General features: G+C 39.7%; 1 protein-coding gene across 1 annotated transcript; it reads left to right on the top strand.

Moving 5' to 3' along the window:
* The first annotated feature begins 543 nt into the window (after positions 1-543).
* Positions 544-6657, top strand: LOC106573844 (nectin-1-like). The gene is made up of 11 exons (XM_045713738.1): positions 544-628; positions 1922-2260; positions 2552-2857; positions 3060-3095; positions 3267-3372; positions 3470-3535; positions 3726-3755; positions 3870-3887; positions 4030-4092; positions 4352-4390; positions 4488-6657. The coding sequence occupies exons 1-11, from the start codon at positions 577-579 to the stop codon at positions 4513-4515; spliced, it is 1083 nt and encodes a 360-aa protein (XP_045569694.1). The 5' UTR covers positions 544-576; the 3' UTR covers positions 4516-6657.
* Positions 6658-17409: the final 10752 nt, after the last annotated feature.

Here is a 17409-nt window from a genome sequence, read left to right as displayed (position 1 = left end):
GGTTGCAAAAACAATGTATTTGCAGATATTCTTTGTGAAGGTTTGTCGCAAATTAAAACATTTTTCCCAAACAACAATATGTTCCACAATGACTGTAGTCCCATTGGCAGCTTTTGCATTAAACCTTTATGGTTCACTGTACAGACACACTATTCCCACAAAGATCTCTGAATTGACCAAATTGAAATGTGATGATATATTTATCTTTCTTTGTTGTTTCTCAGAAACTACTTCTTCTCTCGAGCTGATCTTCTTCTCTGAGTGGGAGATCTCCCAGCATGCTGTGCTCCACTTCACCGGTGGGTAGAGAGCTACAGCTCTGATATGAGAGACTAGCAACTGCCCTTATCTCTGTGGGAGGAACTCCCAACACAAAATTGGCCAACAAGGTTGCTTGTTAATTTTTACCTAAAACAACAGAGCGTGTTAGTATTTAAACTATCTAACAGACTACGTTACCATGCCTCCCACAATGCCTCCTTTGAAAACGGTTCCTAGTGTGAAATACTACCTTGCCACACATTCTCCAGAGGTCCATTTATATCACCCAGCCTCACCAAGCCACACATTGCTGCCATGGTTCGTGTTAAAAGTTACCTTACTCTTCTGCTGCTATTCCTTCCTGAGGGTGAGTTACATCCGTGTTCATATGAAATACATGATAGGTCTGTAGGTCTTAAATGTAAGTTATACAGTATTATCAATTTCAGAGTTGCGTTTCATTATGAGATGTAGCTAACTAGACTACACATATAGGTGCATTATGCTCAGTTGTAACTGCAGATAGTCCTTAAAGGAATACATTTAATTCAATGAAAAGTATTATATTTTGAACATTATTGAAGCTGGTGTCTTTTTATTGAAGAAGGTGTCTTTTTTACTGGTGAATGGCCGGTCCAGTCACCATCAGTATACAAACATCAGCATCTTCCTGTTCTATACTGTAAAACATGCAACTTATAAAAAGTCCATGGAGCTTAAATATCCGAGTTGCCTGGACATTTGAATTGACAGGATTTTTTAGCTGACATGGAATACTTCACTAAGCCAATGATTTTTGCTCAATTTGAGATGAATAGAAAAACCTGAGTTGCTGAAACTCTCAGCTTAAAATACTGTGTTGGCTCAAAATACATGTGTCTTATTAACATATTTCCCAATGTGCCTCTCTGCAAGATCTATTTTACTTTATTTTTGTAAATGTACTTGTCAAGGACCAGTTTACAATTAAAATATATATTTCAGTAGATGACGTGATGCATTACATCAGCTATAGCAAAAAAGTGGATTTGTTGTCAGGACAGAAAAAAACACTGTCCAGTCAGTTAATTGGATAACAGCTGAAACTGGAAAGGAGTCAAGGGGGACTGGACTCTAAGTACAACATTAATATACTTGTCTCAAACTGAGACAATACTTGATTGAACTTGAACCCAACTTGTCTAGATAAGTTGGAACAAAGTTTTTGCCAACTTGTAACATCTAAAACACTGAAATATATTTTCTATAACCCAAAAAATATTGTACTTTCAGCTGCAAAAAACAGGAAGCATAGAAATAGCTCACATAAAACAGATCCACCACTTCTTAGACTTGCTTTCAAGGAGAATTACATATATATTTCTATAATTTCAATAAACTAATTTCTATGTGAATTTGGTCTGGTCGCCCAAAAAGTTACATATTCCAGCATTAAATGTATTAGGATTTATTTTAGCCCACCAAGGGCTAGTCTTCCAAGAGTATTTTGAAATGTACAAACATACAGAATGGGAATTGAAATGATAGATGCAATACTGCGTATACCTTTAAATGTATTTATGCTGTTGTTTAGTCCCTTCACAGTGTTCACTGCAGGTTGCTAAAATGTAGCGCTATATTAGATGTGTGTACTAAACAGCCTGTAACTGTCTTCATGCAGGGCTCTCTCAGCTGGTGAGAACACAGCAGGTTGTCACAGCAACCCTGGGAGAGGACGCTCACTTCAGCTGCAGGCTCATGAAACCCAAAAACGTGCTTCAAGTCACCTGGCAGAAGGTGACACCAGGGGCGACTGAAAATGTGGCCACCTACAACAAACGATTTGGACCAGTAGTCAACCCACCTTTTCAGAGGAAAGTGGAGTTTGAAGACGAGGGTCTGCAGAACTACTCTATTGTCATCAGAGGAGTGTCAAGAGGAGATGAGTCCTGCTACAAGTGTCTGTTTAACGCCTATCCAGAAGGAGCTATCAGTGGCAGGACCTGCCTCCAAATTAATGGTAAAATATGATCACTGTAAGGAGGGGTTAATTCACTGTAAAATCCAAATTGTATAATGTGGATTCACCTTAACATTAGACTACTTTTGAGGTCTTAAAACAATGTTATGTCCCTTTAAAACAGGAACAATAGCCTCCAATGCCTTCAATCCATTGTTCTACCTTGACCTGTGTGTAAATGATTAACCCAGGAACAATTCCCTCAAATTATCATGCATCCATTTGACCTTGATGTACATGAAAACCTTATAGTATTTACATTCACTGTGAACTATGTCTGTTGTCCTATAGAGCTGTATGGCCCCTCACTCCTCATCACACAAACCAACAACAGTCACACCACTCTGTCCTGTTCTGCTACGGGACGACCTGCTCCTACAGTAACCTGGGACCACATAGAAAACATCAGTCTAGACAAATCCACCATGGCTGATGTCACCCATTCCAATGAAACAGTCACTGTCACCATAACTGCCATGGTGGCAGCGTCCAGTCTACCTGACAAAGACACCAGGGTTAGGTGTGTAGCGTCATCCCGTGGTGCCGTCAAGGAGGTTTCCATGGTGATTCCAACTAGGGATCAAGCTTCATTTGCAGGTGAGAAACGGTTAGGGTTAATACCACCATAATATATTGACATGATCAGGAACATGATGAAGTACTGCCTGTGTTCATGATGAAGTACTGCCTGTGTTCATGGTGAAGTACTGCCTGTGTTCATGGTGACGTACTGCCTGTGTTCATGATGAAGTACTTCCTGTGTTCATGATGAAGTACTTCCTGTGTATTTCTGTGCTAGGTAAATCTCAGGTCTCTGATGATGACACGATCAGTGGTAAGTGGTTGTTATTCTAATAATGACAGGTCATAATCAACCTATTGACTGACTCTTTTACTGTTCAACTTTCAGGTGTAGTGCAGAGACATATTTACATGTATGAAGCGTTAGTGTGGTGTACCTGGGAAGTTGACCTCTGTCTTCTCTTGTCATCTCTCTCATTCACAGGTGCAGTGGTTGGTGCAGTGATTGGTGCAGTGCTGGGTTCAGTGTGTCTCATTGCTGTATTCTGTGTAATATGGCTGCAAAAGAGGAGAAAAGATACCTCTTCCAGGTAGATAAAAACTATTTCCTTGAAACTGAACAGTTACTCTGAATTGAATGTGATTTGACTGCCAGTTGTTTACCAGTTGATCTCTAATTTGATGTAGAAAACCCCCAGTTCCTGACCCTGAAATCAGCAGAACTTCCTTAAAGACACCAGCAACATCCAAACAGTAAGATGCTCATTCTAAAGAACATTTAAGAGATTATGATGGATACCTATTTGAAAGAAAACATGATAATTACATTTTCTGAGAATATGTGCTATACAGGTACATTCTTCATGATTAAATAATTGTAATAAAATAATGAATCAGATGATGTGGTTCTTGTCAGTACATTGTTTATTTTGATTTATTTCAGTGTCACACCAACCTCCAGTCCATCACAAATGTGAGTATCTCTTCAACATTTTTAACAGCTTTTTAAGATAAATAATAATTATAACATTTCTGTTGTGTATGTTTTTTCCGCTACATTGTCTGTTTTAATCTCTTTCACACCAAGCTCCAGTCCATCACAAATGTGAGTATTTTTACAACTTTATTTGATTATCCCGATAGAAAGCGTGAAACAGACAATATTGAGAATGTTACAAAAGCTTTTTGTATCAATTAACAAAAATACAAAAATCTGAACATAACAAAAACATTTCCTCTTGTTTCAGGATACCATCCCTCAGCTCGTCTGACAAGCGCAGGATACAACCAGCTCAGGAGGCTGTAAAGAGGTAGGTTTACACCTTCATTCAGCTCCTCAGCCAAGTGTATGATGCAACAAGCACAAGATGTTGTAAAGTAGGTTTTATACCGTATTCTCTCATTGAACAAGAAGCTCTGGAATGATGTTCTTAGGTGGTAGTCATGGTGACTGCATACATGCAAATGAGTTGCATTTGTTGCGTTGCTGCATTGTTATGTTATGTTACTCATGTCACTAGTATAGGATACTCCATTCAGTCGATATTTAAATTACCTTCTTTCATACAGATTATCTCCTCAGAGACCAGATGACCTGCAATGTAGAAGGTGAGCTGAAATAATCATGAATAATTACAAAGATGCAGTCAGAAGTATATATATTTTTTTTATAAATATCTATGCCATTTTGTTGTATCTATTTTAGGAAACTTTTAGAGGGTTATGAGAACTGAGTGACTACCATACTGTCTCACACACATCTGTGTGGTTCAGAGACCGTTTCTATCCATAGGCATTGTGGGTACTGAATAGTGGACTGAATGGCTGACACACATAGGCCTGCTGGTTATTGTATATATAGATACAGTATTATGTAAATATATTTTGTAGTTGGTTAATGATGAAACATGATAAATCCACACTACACTTGTTTTGTTTTATTCTTCACTTTTTTAAATAAATCAAGTGTTGTGATATTATAACCCACACAATGTCATAATGTAGACTACTTTCATGGTGTGTTATATTATAACCCACACAATGTCATAATGTAGACTACTTTCATGGTGTGTTATATTATAACCCACACAATGTCATAATGTAGACTACTTTCATGGTGTGTTATATTATAACCTACACAATGTCATAATGTAGACTACTTTCATGGTGTGTGTTGTTATATTATAACCCACACAATATCATAATGTAGACTACTTTCATGGTGTGTGTTGTTATATTATAACCCACACAATATCATAATGTAGACTACTTTCATGGTGTGTTGTGATATTATAACCTACATAATATCATAATGTAGACTACTTTCATGGTGTGTTATATTATAACCCACACAATATCATAATGTAGACTACTTTCATGGTGTGTTATATTATAACCCACACAATATCATAATGTAGACTACTTTCATGGTGTGTGATATTATAACCCACACAATATCATAATGTAGACTACTTTCATGGTGTGTTGTGATATTATAACCTACATAATGTCATAATGTAGACTACTTTCATGGTGTGTTATATTATAACCCACACAATGTCATAATGTAGACTACTTTCATGGTGTGTTATATTATAACCCACACAATGTCATAATGTAGACTACTTTCATGGTGTGTTATATTATAACCCACACAATATCGTAATGTAGACTACTTTCATGGTGTGTGATATTATAACCCACACAATATCATAATGTAGACTACTTTCATGGTGTGTGATATTATAACCCACACAATATCATAATGTAGACTACTTTCATGGTGTGTTGTGATATTATAACCTACATAATGTCATAATGTAGACTACTTTCATGGTGTGTTATATTATAACCCACACAATGTCATAATGTAGACTACTTTCATGGTGTGTTATATTATAACCCACACAATATCATAATGTAGACTACTTTCATGGTGTGTGATATTATAACCCACACAATATCATAATGTAGACTACTTTCATGGTGTGTGATATTATAACCCACACAATATCATAATGTAGACTACTTTCATGGTGTGTGATATTATAACCCACACAATATCATAATGTAGACTACTTTCATGGTGTGTGATATTATAACCCACACAATATCATAATGTAGACTACTTTCATGGTGTGTTGTGATATTATAACCTACATAATGTCATAATGTCATAATGTAGACTACTTTCATGGTGTGTTGTGATGTTATAACCTACATAATGTCATAATGTAGACTACTTTCATGGTGTGTTGTGATATTATAACCCACACAATATCATAATGTAGACTACTTTCATGGTGTGTTATATTATAACCCACACAATATCATAATGTAGACTACTTTCATGGTGTGTTGTGATATTATAACCTACTTAATGTCATAATGTCATAATGTAGACTACTTTCATGGTGTGTTGTGATATTATAACCTACACAATGTCATAATGTAGACTACTTTCATGGTGTGTTGTGATATTATAACCTACATAATGTCATAATGTAGACTACTTTCATGGTGTGTTGTGATATTATAACCTACATAATGTCATAATGTAGACTACTTTCATGGTGTGTTGTGATATTATAACCTACATAATGTCATAATGTAGACTACTTTCATGGTGTGTTGTGATATTATAACCTACATAATGTCATAATGTAGACTACTTTCATGGTGTGTGTTGTTGTGTGTGTGTGTGTTTTCTTTCTTCACTTTTTATAAATCAAATGCTGTAAGATACACAATGTTGTGATGTCCTTTGTTGTGTGTTTGTTTTCTACTTTTATAAATAAAATGTTTAAACAATGTTGTAATGTATGTTGTGACATCGCTTGTTATACAATGTGTCATAAATCTGCTGCTGGAAATGCTTCAAGAGTGAATTGTCTGATTCTTCTGCCGCTCAAGAGACCAACCGAAGTTACAAACAAGTGCCACTAGGGGTCGCCTAAATATAATTTTAGGGAGAGATGTTGTATTGAAACGGGTTTGATACTGTAGTTTTGCAGCTGACTCTCTGACGTCTCATGAAGAGGCAGAACGCATCACACCCTGGTCTGTTCAGTTTAAAGATTGTTGAAACATGGATTTGATAGTCAGCGTACCAGATTATGTTTTACACCATACAGAGGACTGAATTCAATAATTCTCACTAACTCCATGGTCATGTTAACTGACTGATAGTATCTCATAGAACAAAACGTATAAAATCTCCGAAGCCTGTGTTAACCTCTGACCTTATTTTCAGCGTTTATTCCAAAACCCTATTCTTTCCCCATTAATGTTCCCCATAGGGAGGGCTGAATGAACCAGAGGTAACTCATTTTCTCCATAGGAAGGGCTGAATGAACCAGAGGTAACTCATTTTCTCCATAGGAAGGGCTGAACGAACCAGAGGTAACTCATTTTCCCCATAGGAAGGGCTGAATGAACCAGAGGTAACTCATTTTCCCCATAGGGAGGGCTGAATGAACCAGAGGTAACTCATTTTCTCCATAGGAAGGGCTGAATGAACCAGAGGTAACTCATTTTCCCCATAGGAAGGGCTGAATGAACCAGAGGTAACTCATTTTCTCCATAGGAAGGGCTGAACGAACCAGAGGTAACTCATTTTCCCCATAGAAAGGGCTGAACGAACCAGAGGTAACTCATTTTCCCCATAGGAAGGGCTGAACGAACCAGAGGTAACTCATTTTCTCCATAGGAAGGGCTGAATGAACCAGAGGTAACTCATTTTCTCCATAGGAAGGGCTGAACAAACCAGAGGTAACTCATTTTCCCCATAGGAAGGGCTGAACGAACCAGAGGTAACTCATTTTCTCCATAGGAAGGGCTGAACGAACCAGAGGTAACTCATTTTCTCCATAGGAAGGGCTGAATGAACCAGAGGTAACTCATTTTCTCCATAGGAAGGGCTGAATGAACCAGAGGTAACTCATTTTCTCCATAGGAAGGGCTGAACGTACCAGAGGTAACTCATTTTTCCCATAGGAAGGGCTGAATGAACCAGAGGTAACTCATTTTCTCCATAGGAAGGGCTGAACGTACCAGAGGTAACTCATTTTCCCCATAGGAAGGGCTGAACGAACCAGAGGTAACTCATTTTCCCCATAGCAAGGGCTGAACGAACCAGAGGTAACTCATTTTCTCCATAGGAAGGGCTGAACGAACCAGTGGTAACTCATTTTCTCCATAGGAAGGGCTGAACGTACCAGAGGTAACTCATTTTCTCCATAGGAAGGGCTGAATGAACCAGAGGTAACTCATTTTCCCTATAGGAAGGGCTGAATGAACCAGAGGTAACTCATTTTTCCCATAAGAAGAGCTGAACGAACCAGAGGTAACTCATTTTCTCCATAGGAAGGGCTGAACGAACCAGAGGTAACTCATTTTCTCCATAGGAAGGGCTGAATGAACCAGAGGTAACTCATTTCCCCATAGGAAGGGCTGAACGAACCAGAGGTAACTCATTTTCTCCATAGGAAGGGCTGAACGTACTAGAAGTAACTCATTTTCCCCATAGGAAGGACTGAATGAACCAGAGGTAACTCATTTTCTCCATATGAAGGGCTGAACGAACCAGAGGTAACTCATTTTCCCTATAGTAAGGGCTGAACGAACCAGAGGTAACTCATTTTCTCCATAAGAAGGGCTGAACGTACCAGAGGTAACTCATTTTCTCCATAGGAAGGGCTGAACGAACCAGAGGTAACTCATTTTCCCTATAGGAAGGGCTGAATGAACCAGAGGTAACTCATTTTCTCCATAGGAAGGGCTGAACGAACCAGAGGTAACTCATTTTCCCTATAGGAAGGGCTGAATGAACCAGAGGTAACTCATTTTCTCCATAGGAAGGGCTGAACGTACCAGAGGTAACTCATTTTCTCCATAGGAAGGGCTGAACGTACCAGAGGTAACTCATTTCCCCATAGGAAGGGCTGAACGAACCAGAGGTAACTCATTTTCCCTATAGTAAGGGCTGAACGAACCAGAGGTAACTCATTTTCTCCATAAGAAGGGCTGAACGTACCAGAGGTAACTCATTTTCTCCATAGGAAGGGCTGAACGAACCAGAGGTAACTCATTTTCCCTATAGGAAGGGCTGAATGAACCAGAGGTAACTCGTTTTCTCCATAGGAAGGGCTGAATGAACCAGAGGTAACTCATTTTCTCCATAGGAAGGGCTGAACGAACCAGAGGTAACTCATTTTCCCCATAGGAAGGGCTGAATGAACCAGAGGTAACTCATTTTCCCCATAGGGAGGGCTGAATGAACCAGAGGTAACTCATTTTCTCCATAGGAAGGGCTGAATGAACCAGAGGTAACTCATTTTCCCCATAGGAAGGGCTGAATGAACCAGAGGTAACTCATTTTCTCCATAGGAAGGGCTGAACGAACCAGAGGTAACTCATTTTCCCCATAGAAAGGGCTGAACGAACCAGAGGTAACTCATTTTCCCCATAGGAAGGGCTGAACGAACCAGAGGTAACTCATTTTCTCCATAGGAAGGGCTGAATGAACCAGAGGTAACTCATTTTCTCCATAGGAAGGGCTGAACAAACCAGAGGTAACTCATTTTCCCCATAGGAAGGGCTGAACGAACCAGAGGTAACTCATTTTCTCCATAGGAAGGGCTGAACGAACCAGAGGTAACTCATTTTCTCCATAGGAAGGGCTGAATGAACCAGAGGTAACTCATTTTCTCCATAGGAAGGGCTGAATGAACCAGAGGTAACTCATTTTCTCCATAGGAAGGGCTGAACGTACCAGAGGTAACTCATTTTTCCCATAGGAAGGGCTGAATGAACCAGAGGTAACTCATTTTCTCCATAGGAAGGGCTGAACGTACCAGAGGTAACTCATTTTCCCCATAGGAAGGGCTGAACGAACCAGAGGTAACTCATTTTCCCCATAGCAAGGGCTGAACGAACCAGAGGTAACTCATTTTCTCCATAGGAAGGGCTGAACGAACCAGTGGTAACTCATTTTCTCCATAGGAAGGGCTGAACGTACCAGAGGTAACTCATTTTCTCCATAGGAAGGGCTGAATGAACCAGAGGTAACTCATTTTCCCTATAGGAAGGGCTGAATGAACCAGAGGTAACTCATTTTTCCCATAAGAAGAGCTGAACGAACCAGAGGTAACTCATTTTCTCCATAGGAAGGGCTGAACGAACCAGAGGTAACTCATTTTCTCCATAGGAAGGGCTGAATGAACCAGAGGTAACTCATTTCCCCATAGGAAGGGCTGAACGAACCAGAGGTAACTCATTTTCTCCATAGGAAGGGCTGAACGTACTAGAAGTAACTCATTTTCCCCATAGGAAGGACTGAATGAACCAGAGGTAACTCATTTTCTCCATATGAAGGGCTGAACGAACCAGAGGTAACTCATTTTCCCTATAGTAAGGGCTGAACGAACCAGAGGTAACTCATTTTCTCCATAAGAAGGGCTGAACGTACCAGAGGTAACTCATTTTCTCCATAGGAAGGGCTGAACGAACCAGAGGTAACTCATTTTCCCTATAGGAAGGGCTGAATGAACCAGAGGTAACTCATTTTCTCCATAGGAAGGGCTGAACGAACCAGAGGTAACTCATTTTCCCTATAGGAAGGGCTGAATGAACCAGAGGTAACTCATTTTCTCCATAGGAAGGGCTGAACGTTACCAGAGGTAACTCATTTTCTCCATAGGAAGGGCTGAACGTACCAGAGGTAACTCATTTCCCCATAGGAAGGGCTGAACGAACCAGAGGTAACTCATTTTCCCTATAGTAAGGGCTGAACGAACCAGAGGTAACTCATTTTCTCCATAAGAAGGGCTGAACGTACCAGAGGTAACTCATTTTCTCCATAGGAAGGGCTGAACGAACCAGAGGTAACTCATTTTCCCTATAGGAAGGGCTGAATGAACCAGAGGTAACTCGTTTTCTCCATAGGAAGGGCTGAATGAACCAGAGGTAACTCATTTTCTCCATAGGAAGGGCTGAACGAACCAGAGGTAACTCATTTTCCCCATAGGAAGGGCTGAACGTACCAGAGGTAACTCATTTTCCCCATAGGAAGGGCTGAACGTACCAGAGGTAACTCATTTTCCCCATAGGAAGGGCTGAACGTACCAGAGGTAACTCATTTTCCCCATAGGAAGGGCTGAACGAACCAGAGGTAACTCATTTTCTCCATAGGAAGGGCTGAACGTACCAGAGGTAACTAATTTTCCCCATAGGAAGGGCTGAACGAACCAGAGGTAACTCATTTTCTCCATAGGAAGGGCTGAAGGTACCAGAGGTAACTCATTTTCCCCATTGGAAGGGCTGAACGAACCAGAGGTAACTCATTTTCTCCATAGGAAGGGCTGAACGTACCAGAGGTAACTCATTTTTCCCATAGGAAGGGCTGAACGAACCAGAGGTAACTCATTTTCGGTTTTTAGGACTACAAGCTGGTGAGCTCTATAACCTGGAAAAACTCCAAACACCTTTGACAGAAATACTGAAATGCAAAAGATGTGTACCTCCATAATGTGAAGAAAATGTATGAAATGTATGCATTCACTACTGTAAGTCGCTCTGGATAAGAGCGTCTGCTAAATGACTAAAATGTAAGACTCACAGGTGTAGTTCCCTTCATCAGATGGTTGTATGTTGGTGATGTGTAGAAACACTCTGTCACTCTCTATCTGTAGTGTGACTTTGGGGTCACAAATGCTGTCTGGACTTTTTGGGTCAGAACAATATGACACTGGACACTCATCACTCTATTTAAATGACATATCATTTGAGTAATGTAACTCAGGGTTTGGTTTTGGCAGATGAGAGTAACATCTGCTCCTCCTGTTCCCAAAGTTTTTACTTGAGTCTGCAAACAGGAAGAGAAGCAGAGTGTGAGAGTGTTTTTTCATAGGATAGGTTTGATTGATCTTGAAGCTAAAGGTAGGAAAATAAAAATGACAGTTTATTCTTAATGACTATTAAAACTGTAGTGAACAATTAGACTTTACAATACAGTGTCCTTATTACTGTGTAGGCCGAATTCCTGTAAGTACAGTGTAACAAGTACTGTAATTACTCATTGTTACCCTGTATTAGGTTTAGGGTACAAATAAAATAGATCATGCAATATCTCTTACTTTCAACAGCTGTGAATAGACCCCACAGCACCAAAAGCAGAGCAAGTCTGGATACACTTCCACACTTACTGACCAACTGCAGAACCAAACGTTGACCCGACACTTCCTGCTCAGACCGACTACAGATATGATGTATATACTCAGTAGAGGAACACAATAAAACTTAATCCAACCAAAGTGATGCTCCTTTGACTGGTTCCTCTTGCACAGGGGTTTCTGAGAAAGATCAAATATTAACAACTGTAACGTTTAACACTAGTTATTTTAGAGGCCTCTTCAGTGGACTAAACAGAATGTTGTAAATGTGTGAAACTTCCTCCTCAGCAGGGTCAATGGGGGTAAGCAGTACTCGCTAAGGAAGCAGCGCGACATCCTTTACAGTGTTGCGCAATGGCTCAGATCAACAGTTGCGCTCAGCTCAACACTGGGGGCGCTGTTGAGGAAGTTTGAGGGATGAATGTAGCACATGGAGATGTGTGAAACTTCCTCCTCAGCAGGGTCATTGTAAGGTCACTTCCATTTTAATTCCAGATCAATTCAGAAAGTAAACCAAATTCCAATTCTAATTCCAAATGTTCCTAATTGAAAGGCATTGAAGAGAATTGGAATAGGACTTCAAATTGGAATTTCAGTGTACTTCATGTATTGACTGGAATTTAATTGGAATTGACCCCAAACTTGCGCCTCAGCTTTAAGTGTCCCGCTTGCGTCACCTCATTAGCTTTTGAGGTGGCGTGATCAGCTAAGATGCATGAGGGAGAACAGTCACGTGTGCTAGCAAGGCAGAGGTCCCGAGTTCGTGCCAGGTAGGTGCCGAGCGGTAGTCGCTAAGCACCTTTTTCAATAAGTAAGGGGCAGGTGGTGCTGCTGTCTTGATAACTATACAATCTGGAGATTGTGTTTCAGCCCAGTGGTAGTCCCGCCACATAAACTGAGGTAGAAAGACATCACAAGCATAGGGATAGCGCAATAATACAAAATAAAATAAAAGAAGTTCAGAATATACACTGCTCAAAAAAATAAAGGGAACACTTAAACAACACAATGTAACTCCAAGTCAATCACACTTCTGTGAAATCAAACTGTCCACTTAGGAAGCAACACTGATTGACAATAAATTTCACATGCTGTTGTGCAAATGGAATAGCCAACAGGTGGAAATTATAGGCAATTAGCAAGACACCCCCAATAAAGGAGTGGTTCTGCAGGTGGGGACCACAGACCACTTTTCAGTTCCTATGCTTCCTGGCTGATGTTTTGGTCACTTTTGAATGCTGGCGGTGCTTTCACTCTAGTGGTAGCATGAGACGGAGTCTACAACCCACACAAGTGGCTCAGGTAGTGCAGCTCATCCAGGATGGCACATCAATGCGAGCTGTGGCAAGAAGGTTTGCTGTGTCTGTCAGCGTAGTGTCCAGAGCATGGAGGCGCTACCATGAGACAGGCCAGTACATCAGGAGACGTGGAGGAGGCCGTAGGAGGGCAACAACCCAGCAGCAGGACCGCTACCTCCGCCTTTGTGCAAGGAGGAGCAGGAGAAGCACTGCCAGAGCCCTGCAAAATGACCTCCAGCAGGCCACAAATGTGCATGTGTCTGCTCAAACGGTCAGAAACAGACTCCATGAGGGTGGTATGAGGGCCCAACGTCCACAGGTGGGGGTTGTGCTTACAGCCCAACACCGTGCAGGACGTTTGGCATTTGCCAGAGAACGCCAAGATTGGCAAATTCACCACTGGTGCCCTGTGCTCTTCACAGATGAAAGCAGGTTCACACTGAGTCTGGAGACGCCGTGGAGAACGTTCTGCTGCCTGCAACATCCTCCAGCATGACCGGTTTGGCGGTGGGTCAGTCATAGTGTGGGGTGGCATTTCTTTGGGGGGCCGCACAGCCCTCCATGTGCTCGCCAGAGGTAGCCTGACTGCCATTAGGTACCGAGATGAGATCCTTAGACCCCTTGTGAGACCATATGCTGGTGCGGTTGGCCCTGGGTTCCTCCTAATGCAAGACAATGCTAGACCTCATGTGGCTGGAGTGTGTCAGCAGTTCCTGCAAGAGGAAGGCATTGATGCTGTGGACTGGCCCGCCCGTTCCCCAGACCTGAATCCAATTGAGCACATCTGGGACATCATGTCTCGCTCCATCCACCAACACCACGTTGCACCACAGACTGTCCAGGAGTTGGCGGATGCTTTAGTCCAGGTCTGGGAGGAGATCCCTCAGGAGACCATCCGCCACCTCATCAGGAGCATGCCCAGGCGTTGTAGGGAGGTCATACAGGCACATGGAGGCCACACACACACTACTGAGCCTCATTTTGACTTGTTGTAAGGACATTACATCAAAGTTGGATCAGCCTGTAGTGTGGTTTTCCACTTTAATTTGGAGTGTGACTCCAAATCCAGACCTCCATGGGTTGATAAATTGGATTTTCATTGATTATTTTTGTGTGATTTTGTTGTCAGCACATTCAACTATGTAAAGAAAAAAGTATTTAATAAGCTTATTTCTTTCATTCAGATCTAGGATGTGTTGTTTAAGTGTTCCCTTTATTTTTTTGAGCAGTGTATATTTTTAAACCCAGCCCCCAACCCCGCAGGAGGCCTTTTGCCTTTTCGTAGGCCATCATTGTAAATAAGAATTTGTTCTTAACTGACTTGCCTAGTTAAATAAAGGTGAAATAAAAATAAAAAATAAAAAAAATCAGTTCAAAAGCACCCTTCAGCCTTATGGTGGTGCAAAATCTATCATTTTTGGTGTCTAAAGAAGGAAGTGGACCTGTTGATGTGTCTGTGGTAGATCATAAGACCTCTCTGTGGTGCTCTACAAAGACCCCAGTCACAAAAACTAGGTTGCACTAGCAGAGGTGCCATTGTTTCTGCATAGGAGTAACATGAATACAAGCTAGACAACAGCACCACTTCCTCCTCTCAGCCATTATAACCAAGTCAACCCAGTCAAATGAGCATCACTTTGGTTTAATTTAGTTTTATTTTGTTCCTCTGCTGAGTAAATAACGTTGCATTGACATCATATCTGTAGTCGGTCTGAGCAGGCAGTGTTGGGTCAACGTTTGGTTGTGCAGTTGGTCAGTATGTGTGGAAGTGTATCCAGACTTGCTCTGCTGCTGGTGCTGTGGGGTCTATTCACAGCTGTTGATGGTAAGAGAGATGTATCCCATGATCTATTTAATTTGTACACTAGCCCTGAACCTTACAGGAGTCCTTACAGGAGTTAGACCTATACAGTTCAGTAATAACGACACTGTATTGTAAAGTGTAATTGCTCACTACAGTTTTAATGCAGTTACTCAACAAGAATAAACTTTCATTTTTATTTCTCTACCACTAGATACTCATCTTATGTTTTATCACAAGCAACACAAAAACAAAATGGCAACTATACAAAACATTCTCTAAGATGGTCAACATAACATTTCCAAATTCTGTCAAATATGTATGGTTTAATATGTATGGTTTAATATGTATGGTTTATATGTATGGTTAATTTGTATGGTTTAATATGTATGGTTTAATATGAATGGTTTAATATGTATGGTTTAATATGTATGGTTTAATATGTATGGTTTAATATGTATGGTTTAATATGAATGGTTTAATATGTATGGTTTAATATGAATGGTTTAATATGTATGGTTTAATATGAATGGTTTAATATGTATGGTTTAATATGTATGGTTTAATATGTATGGTTTAATATGTATGGTTTAATATGTATGGTTTAATATGAATGGTTTAATATGTATGGTTTAATATGTATGGTTTAATATGTATGGTTTAATATGAATGGTTTAATTTGTATGGTTTAATATGAATGGTTTAATATGAATGGTTTAATATGTATGGTTTAATATGTATGGTTTAATATGAATGGTTTAATATGTATGGTTTAATATGTATGGTTTAATATGTATGGTTTAATATGTATGGTTTAATATGTATGGTTTAATATGAATGGTTTAATATGAATGGTTTAATATGTATGGTTTAATATGTATGGTTAATATGTATGGTTTAATATGAATGGTTTAATATGAATGGTTTAATATGTATGGTTTAATATGTATGGTTTAATATGTATGGTTTAATATGTATGGTTTAATATGAATGGTTTAATATGTATGGTTTAATATGTATGGTTTAATATGAATGGTTTAATATGAATGGTTTAATATGTATGGTTTAATATGAATGGTTTAATATGTATGGTTTAATATGTATGGTTTAATATGTATGGTTTAATATGTATGGTTAATTTGTATGGTTTAATATGTATGGTTTAATATGTATGGTTTAATATGTATGGTTTAATATGAATGGTTTAATATGAATGGTTTAATATGTATGGTTTAATATGAATGGTTTAATATGTATGGTTTAATATGTATGGTTTAATATGTATGGTTTAATATGTATGGTTTAACTCCAGTTTGTTATTGGGGGTGGATATGGGGCTTTCCAATTGATGGCTTTATTCTTTTTTGCAGCAAGTAGACCTAGATTACAAAACTTTCTATGATATTGATTACCAATATTTACATTTCCCAACAAACTTAATCATGGAGATGAATGGATATAAATTCCTAGACACAATGAAATGATAGCACATACATTATCCCAGAATGGTGTCAGTTTGGCACAGGACCACAGCATATGTAATAGAGTTCCTTTGAGCTTTTTGCATCTCCAACAGAGATGTGACATTTCTGGGTGACATTACATGCATTCTGGCAGGAGTATAGTAAGTCCTATGAATTATCTTACATTGCATTAGTTCATGTCTTAAATTGTAGGAGCAGATATAAAAATGTTCACATATTTATTTATTTTATTTATTTCACCTTTATTTAACCAGGTAGGCAAGTTGAGAACAAGTTCTAATTTACAATTGCGACCTGGCCAAGATAAAGCAAAGCAGTTCGACAACATACAACAACACAGAGTTACACATGGAGTAAAACAAATATACAGTCAATAATACAGTAGAAAAATAAGTCTATGTACAATGTGAGCAAATGAGGTGAGATAAGGGAGGTAAAGGCAAAAAAAGTCCATGGTGGCGAAGTAAATACAATATAGCAAGTAAAACACTGGAATGGTAGATTTGTAGTAGAAGAAAGTGCAAAGTAGAAATAGAGATAATGGGGTGCAAAGGAGCAAAATAAAATAAATAAAATAAATAAATACAGTAGGGGAAGAGGTAGTTGTTTGGGCTAAATTATAGATAGGCTATGTACAGGTGCAGTGATCTGTGAGCTGCTTTGACAGCTGGTGCTTAAAGCTAGTGAGGGAGATAAGTGTTTCCAGTTTCAGAGATTTTTGTAGTTCGTTCCAGTCATTGGCAGCAGAGAACTGGAAAGAGAGACGGCCAAAGGAGGAATTGGCTTTGGGGGTGACCAGAGAGATATACCTGCTGGAGCGCGTGCTACAGGTGGGTGCTGCTATGGTGACCAGTGAGCGGAGATAAGGGGGGAC

Source organism: Salmo salar, unplaced genomic scaffold (genome assembly GCF_905237065.1).
Source record: "Salmo salar unplaced genomic scaffold, Ssal_v3.1, whole genome shotgun sequence".
Classification (NCBI taxonomy): domain Eukaryota; kingdom Metazoa; phylum Chordata; class Actinopteri; order Salmoniformes; family Salmonidae; genus Salmo; species Salmo salar.
This window is presented reverse-complemented; position numbering and strand designations above follow the sequence as displayed.